Raw genomic sequence first — 14144 nt, forward strand, 5'->3', positions numbered from 1 at the left:
GTTGAGATGTTTTCTAGTCTTTTGCCATTACCACCAGGGCTGCCATGAGTACCCTTGTGAGGTAACATGATTATTCTTTGTGATTCTGGCGGAACAGATTCCAGGTCCCTGTCCCGACCTCCTAAGCATGACCACTGCTTCTCAGTTTCATTCGTGAACTTGATTATCTCTTCCTGTCAACAGGCTGTGTGCGCAGTGACCCGCAATTTCATACATGGAGATGAGGGATATTGTTTCAGGAAACACCGAGGTGGGGAGGGTCAGGACTGGCCGCTTTGTTCTGTGCCACCGTTGCTTCTGCCCAGTTGTAGCTCCCCAGCTGTCCACTGACAGCAGGACTGACCTTCTTCCCATTTAATCATTTAGAGGAGGCTCAATGCCAACTTGGCCTCCCAGGACTTCTGACCACTCTCTTGGCATGTTTAGAAGGAAACTTTGAAGCTTAGCAAAGACCACATTCTTCCTGTGAGCCAGCTCTTCTGCGATAATTAAGTAGGGAGAATTGAGGACTAAAAGGCCCCTCCATTCAGAACATTTCAGGGAGGACTTTTGGTGTGATATCTTTTTGAGAATGCTTAGAGCAGAAATTTGTGTCTGCCCGGTGCTATATGTTTAAAAAGAAATGAATATGGCGGTATATCTGTTTTGTCTTTGGAAACTACTTTTCCATCAGTTATGAATTATTCCCTCACATGGCTCTGGTTGGGGAGGTCAGTGTCATTAAGTTGAATTCTGTTTAATAGAGCCTGGGAGACCCAGGATGCTTTACAATGATGGTGAAACCTTAGATCCTTTGGCACTTTCTGTAGTCATACAGATGAAAGCTTAACAAAAAAAATCATTGTGATGGTGTCTTAGCTTAGAGGCTGGGGAGAGTGGGTTTGAATGTCTTCCCCCTTTCTTTTTTTCCACGGTGGCCCTTTTTAGCAAATCCAGGAACATGATAAGCAAACCTTGCAAAACCATTGTTTCTTTGACAGCTCGATAAATGCTGAGTTTGTTTGGGAATGAAGACTATATATATATTGCAGAGATCCACCCAGTTCCTGACCTGCCCCAAGGAGAGGCCCGCTAAGGCTCAGCCTGTTCAGCCGGTCACTGTTTTTGTTTCTGAACAGTTTCGGTTTCCTGAATGGGATGAGTCTGCCGTTGCTCTTTAGAAAAAGACAAGAAAGACACACATGTCAGGCCAGGAAAAGCTGCTAGCTAGAGGGACGATTGGAGGCTTTGTCCTTGAGACTGGGTCCTTATAACCAGCAGGGAGTTATGTCCTGAGGTCAGCTGAGGCAAATGTTTTTGGAAAGGAAGCTTCACATACTGTTTATACTTACAGAGAGCCTCTTCGGCTGAGTCCTTCTTGTTCACAGCTGAAACTGCTTTTACTCTCCCAGGCCTCACACCCTGTCTTCCTGCTGCTTGATCTGACTGAAATCTGGGAGGAGGAACCGGGCTTTCTGTATGGTCTGAGGATAACCGAGAGTCATTTTTAATGACAGGAATAATCGTGCAACAACATTTCTAGTCAGTTTCCAATTTATTTCTATATTGGTAAGAGACATAATAAACCCGCCCCTTAGGATCCTTATATTAAATTGACCAGAGAAGACGAATCTCCTTAGAATTATGAAGATGAAGTAGTTATAAAGTCATGTAGGGGAGCCTGTGTTGGGTAGAGCGTTCTTTTCCTAAGTGAGAGCACTCACGTATGAAATTAAAAACAGCTTTGCCTCAAGCCCCCCTGAATAAAAAGATATGTGGCTGAGGATCGCTGGGTGGGGTGTTTATTCTAAACACACCCAGATAGCTTTTCTGCCCGTGGGAGTCATCAAATATTTCTCAACTTATTCTCCCTTCAGAGAATGGGTGCTGTCATAACCTCGAGTGCTTGTCAACTCTCAGGCCCTCCTGTTCTACTGGCCAGGTTCTCCAGGCCTGTTCTGTTGAGGAAAAACCTAGGCTATTAATTAAGAATGTTAGTCTCTCCTGTTCAGCTCAGGAGAGCACATTTGTGAAACATCACCAATCTGTTAGATTCAAACAGCGCCTGTCTGGGAGGCCTCTTCTAGAAAGCGAAGGTTTCTTTTGGGATGGAATTGTCAATACTTGAGGCCATTTGGGAGTTCCTTTCCTCTCCCTGTCACTTTGTGGGAATGTCATCAGCAAATCCCAGGCCCGCTCTCTGTTTCAGCATCTGTGGGTGCTGCCCCAGACAGCCTCCATAAGGGCCTTCCATTAGAGGAGTAGGACTGTGCCTTCAAACACTGTTTTGGAAGCTTTGCCACGTTTCTTTGGCACTCTGATCTCGATATATTTCTGTCACATTATAAATGGATCTGTACCTTGAAGGACAATTATTACTTACCACTTCCTTTGTTTTAGGAATGAACTGAAAATCCCTAATGGAATAAGTAGAAGGATACCGCCTACCTATATGGGGTATTTCCCCTGATTGCACACATATTTTCTCCGTCACCCACTATATGTCAGGGAACAGGTGGCCGAGATGAGTCCCCAACTCAAGAAGCACACAGTCTCGTTAACCATGGTAGGACATAGCTGAAAACCTGGCCTCCTTGAAATAAGAAGTAGGATGACCTGGTAACCTCTCTAGGCAAACTTGACTCTTAGAGAAGGGAAGGGATACTGAATTTGAGGAGAGAGCAAAGTGACAGCAGCAGAGGGTCCTTCCTCATGGTGTTCTTGCTTCCCCTAGGGCCCTGTCCACCTTCAGCCCATGGACCCTCCCCTTTGACAGATCTCTGCACAGCTGTTTGTCTCTACTGCCCTCCATTTAAAATAAGGAGTCTATTTAATACTCTCTATGTGCTGGAATCCCCAACTTATTATTCCAATGTGTGTAAAATTCTTTGATGTCTGTAGGAAGAAGTTGTATATATGGCCACAATTTTAATGAAAAAAGTGAGCCAGTAGGTATAGAATTTTTGGCTCTGTATAAAAAATAAATCAAAGATTGTCATTTTGATATTTCCATTTTATATCATTGAGTTAAATGAATTAAACAAACAAAAAATCATAAGCAAGGTGTGGAACAGTTATCGAGTGTGATTCTGCCAGAGCAAACTTCCCAATCCTCCTTAAATACCATCCTGCTAGGCCCGTGCATACCTGAATCTTTTTGACTCAGCAGATAAAAAGCCTGTTGGGTGAATTTATAACCAGTTGGTCTAGGGAGTTGCCCTCAAGTGCTGTAAGATGGGACTTATTTCTTTTCTTCTTTTTTTTTTTTCCTTTTTTTCTTCCTACAGGTGGATTTTAAGAATGACACCACTTCCAAGGCAATTCATAGTATATTTAGGAATGCTATAAAGCTGCTGCAGGAAAAAGGACTTGTTTTCCAGAAAGATGGTGGTTTTGATAACCTATTCTATGTAAGAGACCTGCAACTTAATTTTTTTTCTTAGCTTCAATTGCAAATATATTTATTACTTAGGATTGTTTATTTACTGTTTTTTAAAAATCAATCATTATGAGGTACATAAAGTAAGGAGTGAAAGTTAGCCCTTATCTTTCCTCAAGATACCGCTTTTAACAGTACAGCCTTCTGCACACATATAAATATATGCTCCTGTTACCAAAAAAATGTGATCATCCTCTAAATCAGGATTTCTCAACTTCAGCACTGTTTGAGCCAGATGATTCTGTGTTGTGGGGTGTTGTCCTTTGCATTGTAGGATGTTTGGCACATCCTTGGCCTTCACCTACTAGATGCTGGTAGCAGCACCCCCAATTATGGCAACCTAAACGTCTCCAGACATTGCCAAGTGTCCCCTGGCACAGTTGAGAACCACTGCTCTAAATAGTGCTCAGCAACTTTTTGGGATACCAAAATAGCACATCACAGTCATCTTTCCATATTAGTCCTTATAAATCTATCTCATTCTTTTTGACATCTGCATGGTTTTCCATATTGTGGGAACTTGCCATAAATTGTTTAACCACTTATCTCTGATGGACATTTATATTGTTTCCAACTCTTGTCCTCACATATAGTGTTGCTGTGTCTGTTTTTTTGTGGACTTAACGTATTTCCGTAAGATTGACTCTTAAAAGAGGAATTGCTGGAGTAAAGGGCATGTACCTTTAAGCTTTTGATTGCCTCCTCCAAAGGTGGTACCAGTTAACATCCCCACCAGGGGTACAAGTGCTTGCCTACCTCATACTTTGAGTTAAAAGTTCACCTCTCACTGCCTACCTTTAATATTGGAGGAACCAAGCTGATGCTGATGTTGTTATCGATATTGATGTCCGCTTTAGTAGCATAGATGTAGCTTCAGCTGCGAGCGATTCTCCTGAAGACAGATCAGAACTCTGAGAGATCCCAGAAGCCTCATTCTTTACAGGCATGATTCCTGAGGGGAAGCTTTCCTTAACAGGACATTTTCTTGATGTTGATTAACTCTAGTGATTCCCCATTTTAGAACATTTAAAAAAATTAAGATATGTTTTAAATACTATTTAAATAACGTCTGAGGGCTTCCCTCGTGGCGCAGTGGTTGAGAATCTGCCTGCCAATGTAGGGGACACGGGTTCGAGCCCTGGTCTGGGAAGATCCCACATGCCGCGAAGCAACTAGGCCCGTGAGCCACAACCACTGAGCCTGCGCGTCTGGAGCCTGTGCTCTGCAACAAGAGAGGCCGCGATAGTGAGAGGCCCGCGCACCGCGATGAAGAGTGGCCCCCGCTTGCCGCAACTAGAGAAAGCCCTCGCACAGCAACGAAGACCCAACACAGCCAAAAATTAAAAAATATAAATAAATTAATTAATTAAATTAAAAAATAAATAAATAACGTCTGAAAAGGGTATTCCATTCCGTATAAGGGTGAGGGCAGCCCCCCCGCCCCAGGATGGGCAGGCCTGGTGGGAGTTGGTTGCTTCTTGTGGGGTTGGAGAAGCTCATGCTGGGCAACTCACCATAACACCCTCCCACCCCCACCCACACCCTCACATCCCTCCCCCCGGGAGGCTCTGCATGGCCTCCTGGGTCATTAGGAAGCCGCTCTTCCTGAGGAACAGCTGACCGTGGGCAGCAGTCCAGGGATGAGGTGTGGCAGGGCTGGGGCACTTCCTCCTGTGAATCAGTCTGAGCTGGAATGGGGTGATCCAGCTCTAATAGTTCTGTTTTCCTCAGCAGAGCCACCCCCCTTCTCTGACTTCACTCCCCCCTCTACCTCAACCCTGGCTCCTAGGTTTCTGTTTCCCTGAGGGCATTGCCTCGGGGACATAGTTATCTTCTCTCTCTATAGTGCTTTCCAGCTTTCAGCAGCTCTCCCACATCACCTTACTTAATCTTCCCAACACCCTGTAAGTCCAGAGAAGGGCCCTTATCAGAATCCCCATTCTTAAATCTGCTCGTTCCCAGTCCGTCAGTCCAAGGAGCATTCCTGACATATGTGTTTGTTTGCGTACTTTTTTTTTTTCTCCTTTCGTTCTTCCTTTTCTCCCCTTCCTTTCTTCCTCTTTTTTCCTTTCTTTCTCTTTGATTTTAGATTTACTGTTGAACATGAAGGTGAAACCCATTTGATGGCTGCTTCCCTCTTACCAGAGCTGGCTGAGAAAGGAACCTTGGTTATGTTTGCCTTTGAGAACTGACAGTGTTTCCATTTATAAGCTAGATTTACTCTCTTGCTAGCTTTGCCTTACAGTTTTATTTCTTTTGTTTTTTTCCCTATGGTTGTGTGAAGGAATGTGAAACCCAAGACAGAAAAGAAGAAACAAGAGGAAAGAGTCCTCGGGTTTGATCACTTGTGCCTCCCTCAAGAATATAATGAATAAGAGAAATTTTATGAATGTGTTATGAATATTTAAGAAGAAAGTTGCTCCTTGAAAGCAAGGGATTCCAGCTTTTCTTTCTATTATGGCCCCAGTAGACCACCTCCCGAGGGAATATGCCTGTGGGTGGACTTCAGAGCAGTGAGCTACTTAGGGACAGAACTGGTTTGACAACTAGCCAGGTATCAAAAGCGACACTTATTGTTGGTGTAGGGATGAGGATTGTTATGAAATCTTTAGAAACTATCCTAAAGACTAATTTGGGAGTCTGGATGACACAACCTCTGTTTTACTTAACATTTCTTTCCGAACTGTTTTTCCTATTTAGGTAACCAGAGAAGACAAAGAATTGCACAGAAAGATCCACCAGATCATTCAAGAAGACTGCCAGAAACCAAATCGTAAGTGGTGTAATGTACATGTGTCTCGGTGCCCTGGAGGGGGCTGTTCCCTCCCGGAGAGCACTAGATGGAGAGTCAGGAAGCCTGGGGCCTTTCCCAGTAACAACTTGGAAGCATGACTGGTCAAGATACCTGCCCTCTCTGAGCCTCAAGACTCCTCCTTTCTAAAGTGAGTGTTAGCCTTGCACAGTTGTTCTGACATGGGCCACACGTAAGAGTCAACCTTGGCGCTTTTTTGAACATACAACACTCAGGTCCCACCCCTAGGGATTCTGATTCACTAGGGGCTGGGATGGGGGCTAGACAGGTGAGCTCCTCAAGTGATTCTGATACAGCAAGGTAAGCTGTTAGGCTAGGACTTTTTAACATCCTTCTGGTTTTGTGTCCTCTGTAATTTGTGTTATTTCTTGTTCTACTCTTCCTTCTTGTCTCTGAACCAAAACCTGACATTTTCCTCTCTTCTAACATCAAGCCCTTCAAGGTTGGGAGGAATGGTTCTAGACATTACAGTTTGTGAACAGTGTAATTCAGTCATCTTGAAACCTGATAATTTGCAAAAGAAATGGTTGAGAAAATAGTTGGTTTTAGTGGAGTTAGGTCAGCCCCTAGTGGTTAGAAACTCAAATTGTAGATAGTCTGACAACAGACATTACCATTTTCATAATAGTTATAGAAAGAGAAGAAAGCATTAGTCCTATGTTTAAATCCTGTGTAAAGGTGACTTTTCAAAGTCTACCTTTTGCAAACATGTGCTATTAACTCTTAAAGGTGACTTTTCAAAGTCTACCTTTTGCAAACATGTGCTATGAACAAATGTTGGCGTATGTCAACAAATGATGCCAGAAGAAAAGTGGAAAGGCTTGTTAATGAGCACAGGCCTCCTCATTCTGCTTTCTTTCTCTCCTGGGAGGTCCACCTCGAGTCCTTAAAGCCCATATGTCCCTGGGGCCTGGACCTGTTCCAGGCTGAGTCAGCAGGTGGAGCTGGACCAGATCTCCAGCCCTGGTGTTTGTGGTATGCAGCCCTACTTAGCTTTTAAGGACCCATGAAGTCACCTCCCAGAGTGGTGTGACAACAGCTCTTAAAATAAACTGAAAGCAATCTATTATTTTAATGCAAGGTTTCTAACTATTGTTCACTTCATTCAGAACAAGAAGGATAAATATCCTTTAGTTGGGGGAAAAACCACCTGTCCACAATTTAAGGAGCTTTTTAGAGCTGTGAAATGTGGGATTCTTCAGCCAAGAAGGGATGAGAGGAGAGGCTGGTCCCCAGGTGACATTCCTGCCCTCATGCTAGTCCCACGCCATCTGGCTAGATTCTTATTTTGATGTGTATTAGGAACAGAGTGGATTAGAGTAATCCTAGGGCCTGCTGAAGCAAATGAATGCAATTCACACTTCATTTCTTAGGAGAACCAAACAGCCTTGGTGACCTGAGGGTCTATAAAGTGGCAGATTTTATATCCACTTCTAATCCACAGGCCAGCTCCTGCTTTGGTGAGTGTGTGTGTCAAGGTGGACAGGCTCTGCTGCTCAGTCTGTAAATGGGAGCCTCTAAAAAACATAAGCCAATTCCCCGGAACTAGTAAACTCCCAGGAGACAAATTCTGGAGCATGAGTATCTGAGAATACCAGTAAACATACCTTGTAGGAACTGTCAGAGTCTGTTGCAACCACCCCTTTTCATAAGAAATACCTATGACATTAAAAAATTATTGTGAGTAATGTATGCACAGGGTAAAAAGTCAAAAAGTACAAAAACACACACAGAAAAAGTGAGACTCCCTCCCAACACTGAGCCCCAGGCTCTGTTCCCCTTTCCAAAGGCAGTGGATGTTACTAGTTTCTGGCATATCCTTCTAGAGATGTTATATGCACTTATAAACATGTTTGTATAGTTTATCCTTTCTAAAAAACATAAGTAAAGCTTAGCATACAATACTCAGTGTTTTATACCTTGTATTTTAAATCTAACATTGGCTTCTAGGGGTCATTCAGCAACAGTATGTGTAAAAGTACCTGTCTTTTTAATGGCTGCACAGTATTCCACTATATGTATTGATAGATATTCGACCATTTATTTAACTATTCCTACTGAACCTTTAGTTTGTTTCTAACCTTTCAGTACGAAACATAGCATTGAGTTTTCCTTGGCAGGATGATTCGTAGGAGAACTTAAAACCTTTAGTCACTTATGAATATTTCAGCAGAGGGTAAACCTACAATAATGAAAGGATTATAAACATGGGCCAGTTTTAGGTCCCTAAAGCACTGATACAGGGTTTGTCTGAAGATGGGCCGTATGGCATAGTTGTGAAGAGCTGGGCTCTGGAGCCACCTTACTTGGGTTTAAATCCAAGCTCTGCCACTTTGTAGCTGTGTGGCCTTGAGCAAGTCTGTGCCTCAATTTCTTTACACGCAAAGCAGGGATAATAATTGTACCTACATCATGGGTTGTTATGAGGATGAAATAAATTGGTGTTTTATGAAACTCTTAGGAATATGGCAGAGTAAGAACACCAAGAATCCTTCCCTCCACTTAGACAACAATTGCATCTGTCTGATGTAGCTGTTTTGGAACTCTGGAGTCTATCAAGGCTAGCAACTTCCAGAGGAAGGTTTGGACAATAAATTGGGGTTAATTTCAGTCAATTTTCAGATCTTAGTAGCAGCTACTCATCCCCTATCCCCAGCTACATGGCAGGAGGCTGTGCATGTGTTTCTGGAGCAGCTTGTACAGAGCTTGTGGGAGCTAGCGGGGGCAAAAAGGACCCAGTCCTCCATGTATCAGGGATTTGTGCTCTGATCACCAATTGCTGCTTCTGATCACAGAGGTACAGGCAGAGAGGTGGGTGGCCATTGTTGTACCTCCTCCCATTGTTGTAAGCTCCTCACCCAACAGCTGAAGTGACCTCCAGGGGATTTAAAAGACTGGCACTCTTTTTTTTTTAAACCCCTTCATTTCTCTTTTTTACCCCTTTTGGAGCCAGAAAAGAAAGTCTAGAACATTCAAAAGCAACTGCATATATGGGGAAAATTAGAAAGCAACCACACATGCCCAGGGAAAGGCACAGGCTCAGAAATAGACCTGAGAAGACCTTAGGTTTCCATCTCAGGCTGCTCCTTGGCACAGAGACAGCCTACAACAACCAAAAAATAAATAAAAGCAATAACAAAAAGCAGCAAACACCACAGAAGGTGAAGAATCTAATCTCCAGAGTTACCACATTATTAGATTCAAATGTCCAGTTTTCAACTAAAAACGAAAGACATTCAAAGAGACAGGAAACTATGGCCCATTCAAAGGAAAAAAAAACAACAGAAACTGTCCCTGAAAAAGACCTGACGGCAGATTTATTACCCAAAGACTTTGAAACAGTTGTCTTAAAGATGCTCAAGAAAATGATGGGTGAACAAAATAGAAAATATCAATAAAGAGGTACAAAAACTAAAAAGAAACCAAAAAGAAATTCTGAAAAGTACAGTAACTGAAGTGAAAAGTTTACCAGTGATTCAAAGGCAGATTTGAGCAGGAAGAATCTGAAGAAAAGTGAACAGAACCTAAAGAACCTGTGGGACATCATCAAATGGACCAACATATGCATTGTGGGAGTCCCCAGAAGAAGAGAGAAAGGGGCAGAGAGAATATTTGAAGAAATAATGGCTGAAAACGTCCCTAATAGGATGAAGGACATCAATATAAACATCCAAGAAGCTCCGTGAACTCCAATTAAGATGAACTCAAAGAGACCACACCAAGACACATTATAATCAGATTTTTGAGAGTCAAAAACAAAGAAAGAATCTTGAAGGCTACAAGAGAAAAACAACTTGTCACATCAGTAAGATGATCAGATTTCTTATCTGAAACTTTGGAGGCTGGAAGGCAGTAGGCTGATATATTCAAAATGCTAAAAGAAAAAAACCCTGTAAACCAAGAATCTTAGGAGCCTAATACATTTAAAAGAATTATTAGTCTGTGTTCTTGGGCACAGTGTATAAAGTTGTGGTTTTGTGATATCAACAACTGAAAGGGGTGGGGACGGAGCTGCAAAGGAGAAGGAACAGAGGTTTTATATATTATTGAAGTTAAACTAGAATAAATTCAAATTAGAGTGTTATAACTATAGGATGCTAAATGTAATCCCTGTGGTAACCACAAAGAAAATAGCTCTAGAATATACACAAAAGGAAAATTTAAACATTTCACTATTAAAAAAATCAGCTAAACATAAAAGAAGACAGTAATGCAGGAATTCAGGGACCAAAAGCTATAAGGCATATAGAAAACAAATAGCAAAATGACAGAAGTAAGTCCCTCTTATCAGTAATTAGGTTAAATGTAAATGGATTGAACTCTCCAATCAAAAGACAGAGATTGGCAGAATGGATTGAAAAAAAAACCTGAGAACTCCAACTATATGCCAACTACAAGAAACTCACTTTAGATCCAAAAGCACAGGAAGGTTGAAAGTGAAAGGACAGAAAAATATATCCCATGCAAATAGTAACCAAAAGAGAACAGGGGCAGTTATACTAATATCAGACAAAATAAACTTTAAATCAAAAATGTTGCAAGAGGGCTTCCTTGGTGGCGCAGTGGTTAAGAATCTGCCTGCCAATGCAGGGGACACGGGTTCGATCCCTCGTCCGGGAAGATCCCACATGCCGTGGAGCAACTAAGCCCGTGCGCCACAACTACTGAGCCTGCGCTCTAGAGCCCGCAAGCCACAACTACTGAGCCTGCAAGCCACAACTACTGAGCCCACGTGCCACAACTACTGAAGCCCACGCGGCTAGAGCCCATGCTCCGCAACAAGAGAAGCCATGACAATGAGAAGCTCGCACACCCCAACGAAGAGTAGCCCCCGCTCACCGCAACTAGAGAAAGCCCACTCACAGCAATGAAGACCCAACACAACCAATAAATAAATTAATTAATTAAAAAGAAAAATGTTGCAGGAGACAAAGAAGGACATTATATATTAATAAAAGGTTCAATACAGCCAGAAGACATAGTAATTTTAAACATTTTGTACCTAATGACAGACAGTCAAAATATATGAAGCAAAAATTGATGGCATTGAAAGAAGTAAATGGTTCTATGATAATAGTTGGAGATTTCAGTATCCCACTGTCAATAATGGATAAAACAACTAGACAAAAGATAAGGAAATAGAGGACTTAAATAACACAATAAATCAGCTAGATCTAACAGATGCACACAGAAGACTACCTGACAACAGCATACATACAGCATACAACATGTACATGGGACCTTTTCCAGGATAGACCAGTAATTAAGTCTCAATAGATTTTAAAAGGTAGATATCATACAAAGTATCTTCTCTGACCAGCATCTTCTGAAGTTAAAAGTCAATAACAGAAGTAAAACTGAAAAATTAACAAATTTGTGGGAATTAACACACTGTTCACCAGTAGACTAAAGAAGAAATCATATGGGAAATTAGAAAATACTTAAGAGATGAATGAAAACAAATCACAAAGTACCAGAACTTCTAGGACACAGAAAAGCTTTGTATGAAGGGGAACTTTATAGCTAAGAACACTTACATAACTTTACAATTTAAGGAACTAGAAAAAGAAGAAGAAAGTAACTCAAAGCTAGCAGAAGGAAGGAAATAATAAAGATTAGAGCACAAATAAATGAAATAGAGAATAGAAAAACAATAGAGAAAATCATTGAAACCAGAAGTTGGTTCTTTGAAAAGATCCCTAAAATTGCCAAACATTTAGCTAGGTAGACTAAGAAAAAAGAGAGAAAACTCCAGTTACTAAAATCAGAAATGAAAATGAGGACATTAGTACTGATCCTACAGAAATAAAAAAGATTATAACAAAGTACTGTAAACAATTGTACGCCAACAAATTGGATAACCAGGTGAAGTGGAAATTCCTAGAAACACAAAACCTACCAAGACTAAATCCTGAAGAAATAGAAAATCTGAATAGATACATAGTAAGGAGATTGAATCAATAATCAAAAATCTCCCAACAAAGAAAAGCCTTGGACCTGATGGCTTCACTGGTGAATTCCAAACTTTTAAAGAACTAACACCAGTCCTTCTCCCCACGTGAATGGAAGGTCACTTTGTGAACAGCCTTACCAGACAGCCCTCGGACGGCAGAATGGCCTTTGTGAAGAAGTAGTTTAAGGCCTTTGGGGCAGTCAGCATTGCTGACCACGTACGCCTGTAAGTCACCTTGAGCCCTGAGCCTGAGCACCCAGGTCTTAAAAGAACTAAGTTCACAAGCCGAGCAGTGCTGAAATTCCCAGTGCTTCCTCTCTGCCATGTGCAAGCCCAGTTTGGTTGGCGTCCTTCACCCTCCATCGCCAACCGTTCCTCTCGGGAAGAGTCAAAGCTTCTTTAGAGCAGGGACAAGGTTATGTGCATCTTCTTAGGTTATGGATATGACGATAGAATTATAGTAATTATCCATGGAAGAAGCCCCCACCATGGGTCTCCTTTCACCCACACAACCACGAGTGAAGTGGGTGCTTTTCTTCCCATTTAACAGATGAGGACGCGGACTGAGAGACCTGGACCACTTTGCCCGAGTCATAGAGCCAGCATTTTTTTTTTTTTTATAAGAAAGCTTCTATCTTTTTTTTTTTAATTATTTATTTTTGGTTGTATTGGGTCTTCGCTTCTGTGCGAGGGCTTTCTCTAGTTGCGGCAAGCGGGGGCCACTCTTCATCGCGGTGCGCGGGCCTCTCACCATCGCGGCCTCTCTTATTGCGGAGCACAGGCTCCGGACGCGCAGGCTCAGTAATTGTGGCTCACGGGCCCAGTTGCTCCGTGGCATGTGGGATCCTCCCAGACCAGGGCTCGAACCCGTGTCCCCTGCATTGGCAGGCAGATTCTCAACCACTGCACCACCAGGGAAGCCCGAGCCAGCATTTTTATTCGGGTCCTTTGGACTCCAGAGTCAGCTCTCTGTCTGCACTCTGTACTTGCTCCTCCTTGCTCAGCGCTACACATGTAGTAGGTGTTCAGGAAATCTTGATCGAATGAATGTTGAAGAAATAGCCTGGAAATGTGGAGACCAGGGGAGGTGGCGAGGTTCCCAACAGTAACCCAGTCGGGAGGAATAATGAGCTGACTAGCCACTAGAGGTCAGAATTTGCAAGTCTTTGTTAGCCCAGGACCACTGCCTGTGAGCATCCCTGACCCTTAGCGCTGGGAAGGACCTCAGAGGTGCCCCCCAGCCCCACTCCCCATGGGTCAGAAAACTGAGGCTTAAAGATGCAGTGACTTGCCCAAAGCCACAAAGGTGCACAGAATTCCAACCATGCTTTGCCCATCACCACAACCCCTCTTTGAGGACTTTCCTGGAGCCTAAAGCATTTTATCATCTGAAAACAACATTCAGTGACTGTGCAGAGCACTAGTGGGCCAGATGCTGGGGATACGGCGGTGAGAGGCCTGGCCCTGTCAATGGGGCTTTGGTGGAAACTGAGGAGGGTTTGTTTCCAGGAATGAGGTTTGTCTTTGACTCAATGTTACAAATAAATTTTACATCATCACCTAGTAAATTATATAATTTTATTATAAATTTTATTTCAACTATACATATACATATATAGTTGAATATAAAGTTTCTCAATATTTATCGTACCTAAAATGCAATACATTCTGTAATCTCATACTCTAGTCTGTTTGGTAAGAAAAGAATGCTAACCACAACCCACTAAATTGATTTCATGATCCTCTAATGGTCATAACTTCAATGTGAATACCACTACTCCAAATCATTGATTTCAACTAGGAGAGCAGTCACTCGTCCTGAACTGCTACGAATGGTCTCATTTGTTTTGGATAGAGGGTGAGAGGTTCCTAGAATACAGCCGTCACAGGCAGACTTTTTGGAAGCCTAGGCAGAGAGGAGTGAGAATAGGCCAAAGGTCACCACCGCAGTCCCACCCTCC

At 42.5% G+C, this 14144-nt stretch overlaps 1 protein-coding gene across 7 annotated transcripts in view; it reads left to right on the forward strand.

The window, feature by feature from the left end:
• The window catches only part of STN1 (STN1 subunit of CST complex), a 53353-nt gene that overhangs the window by 21303 nt on the left and 17906 nt on the right, over positions 1 to 14144 (forward strand). For 6 of the 7 annotated variants that reach the window (XM_082425324.1, XM_082425325.1, XM_082425326.1 and 3 more), the window contains 2 exons: positions 3267 to 3389; positions 6119 to 6191. In XM_082425324.1, coding sequence (XP_082281450.1) covers positions 3267 to 3389; positions 6119 to 6191 — 196 coding nt within the window. The remainder of the gene's footprint in view (positions 1 to 3266; positions 3390 to 6118; positions 6192 to 14144) is intronic. The other variant, XM_082425323.1, reaches the window with a different exon arrangement.

Source organism: Balaenoptera physalus, assembly GCF_965194825.1.
Source record: "Balaenoptera physalus genome assembly, chromosome: 14".
Lineage (NCBI taxonomy): Eukaryota > Metazoa > Chordata > Mammalia > Artiodactyla > Balaenopteridae > Balaenoptera > Balaenoptera physalus.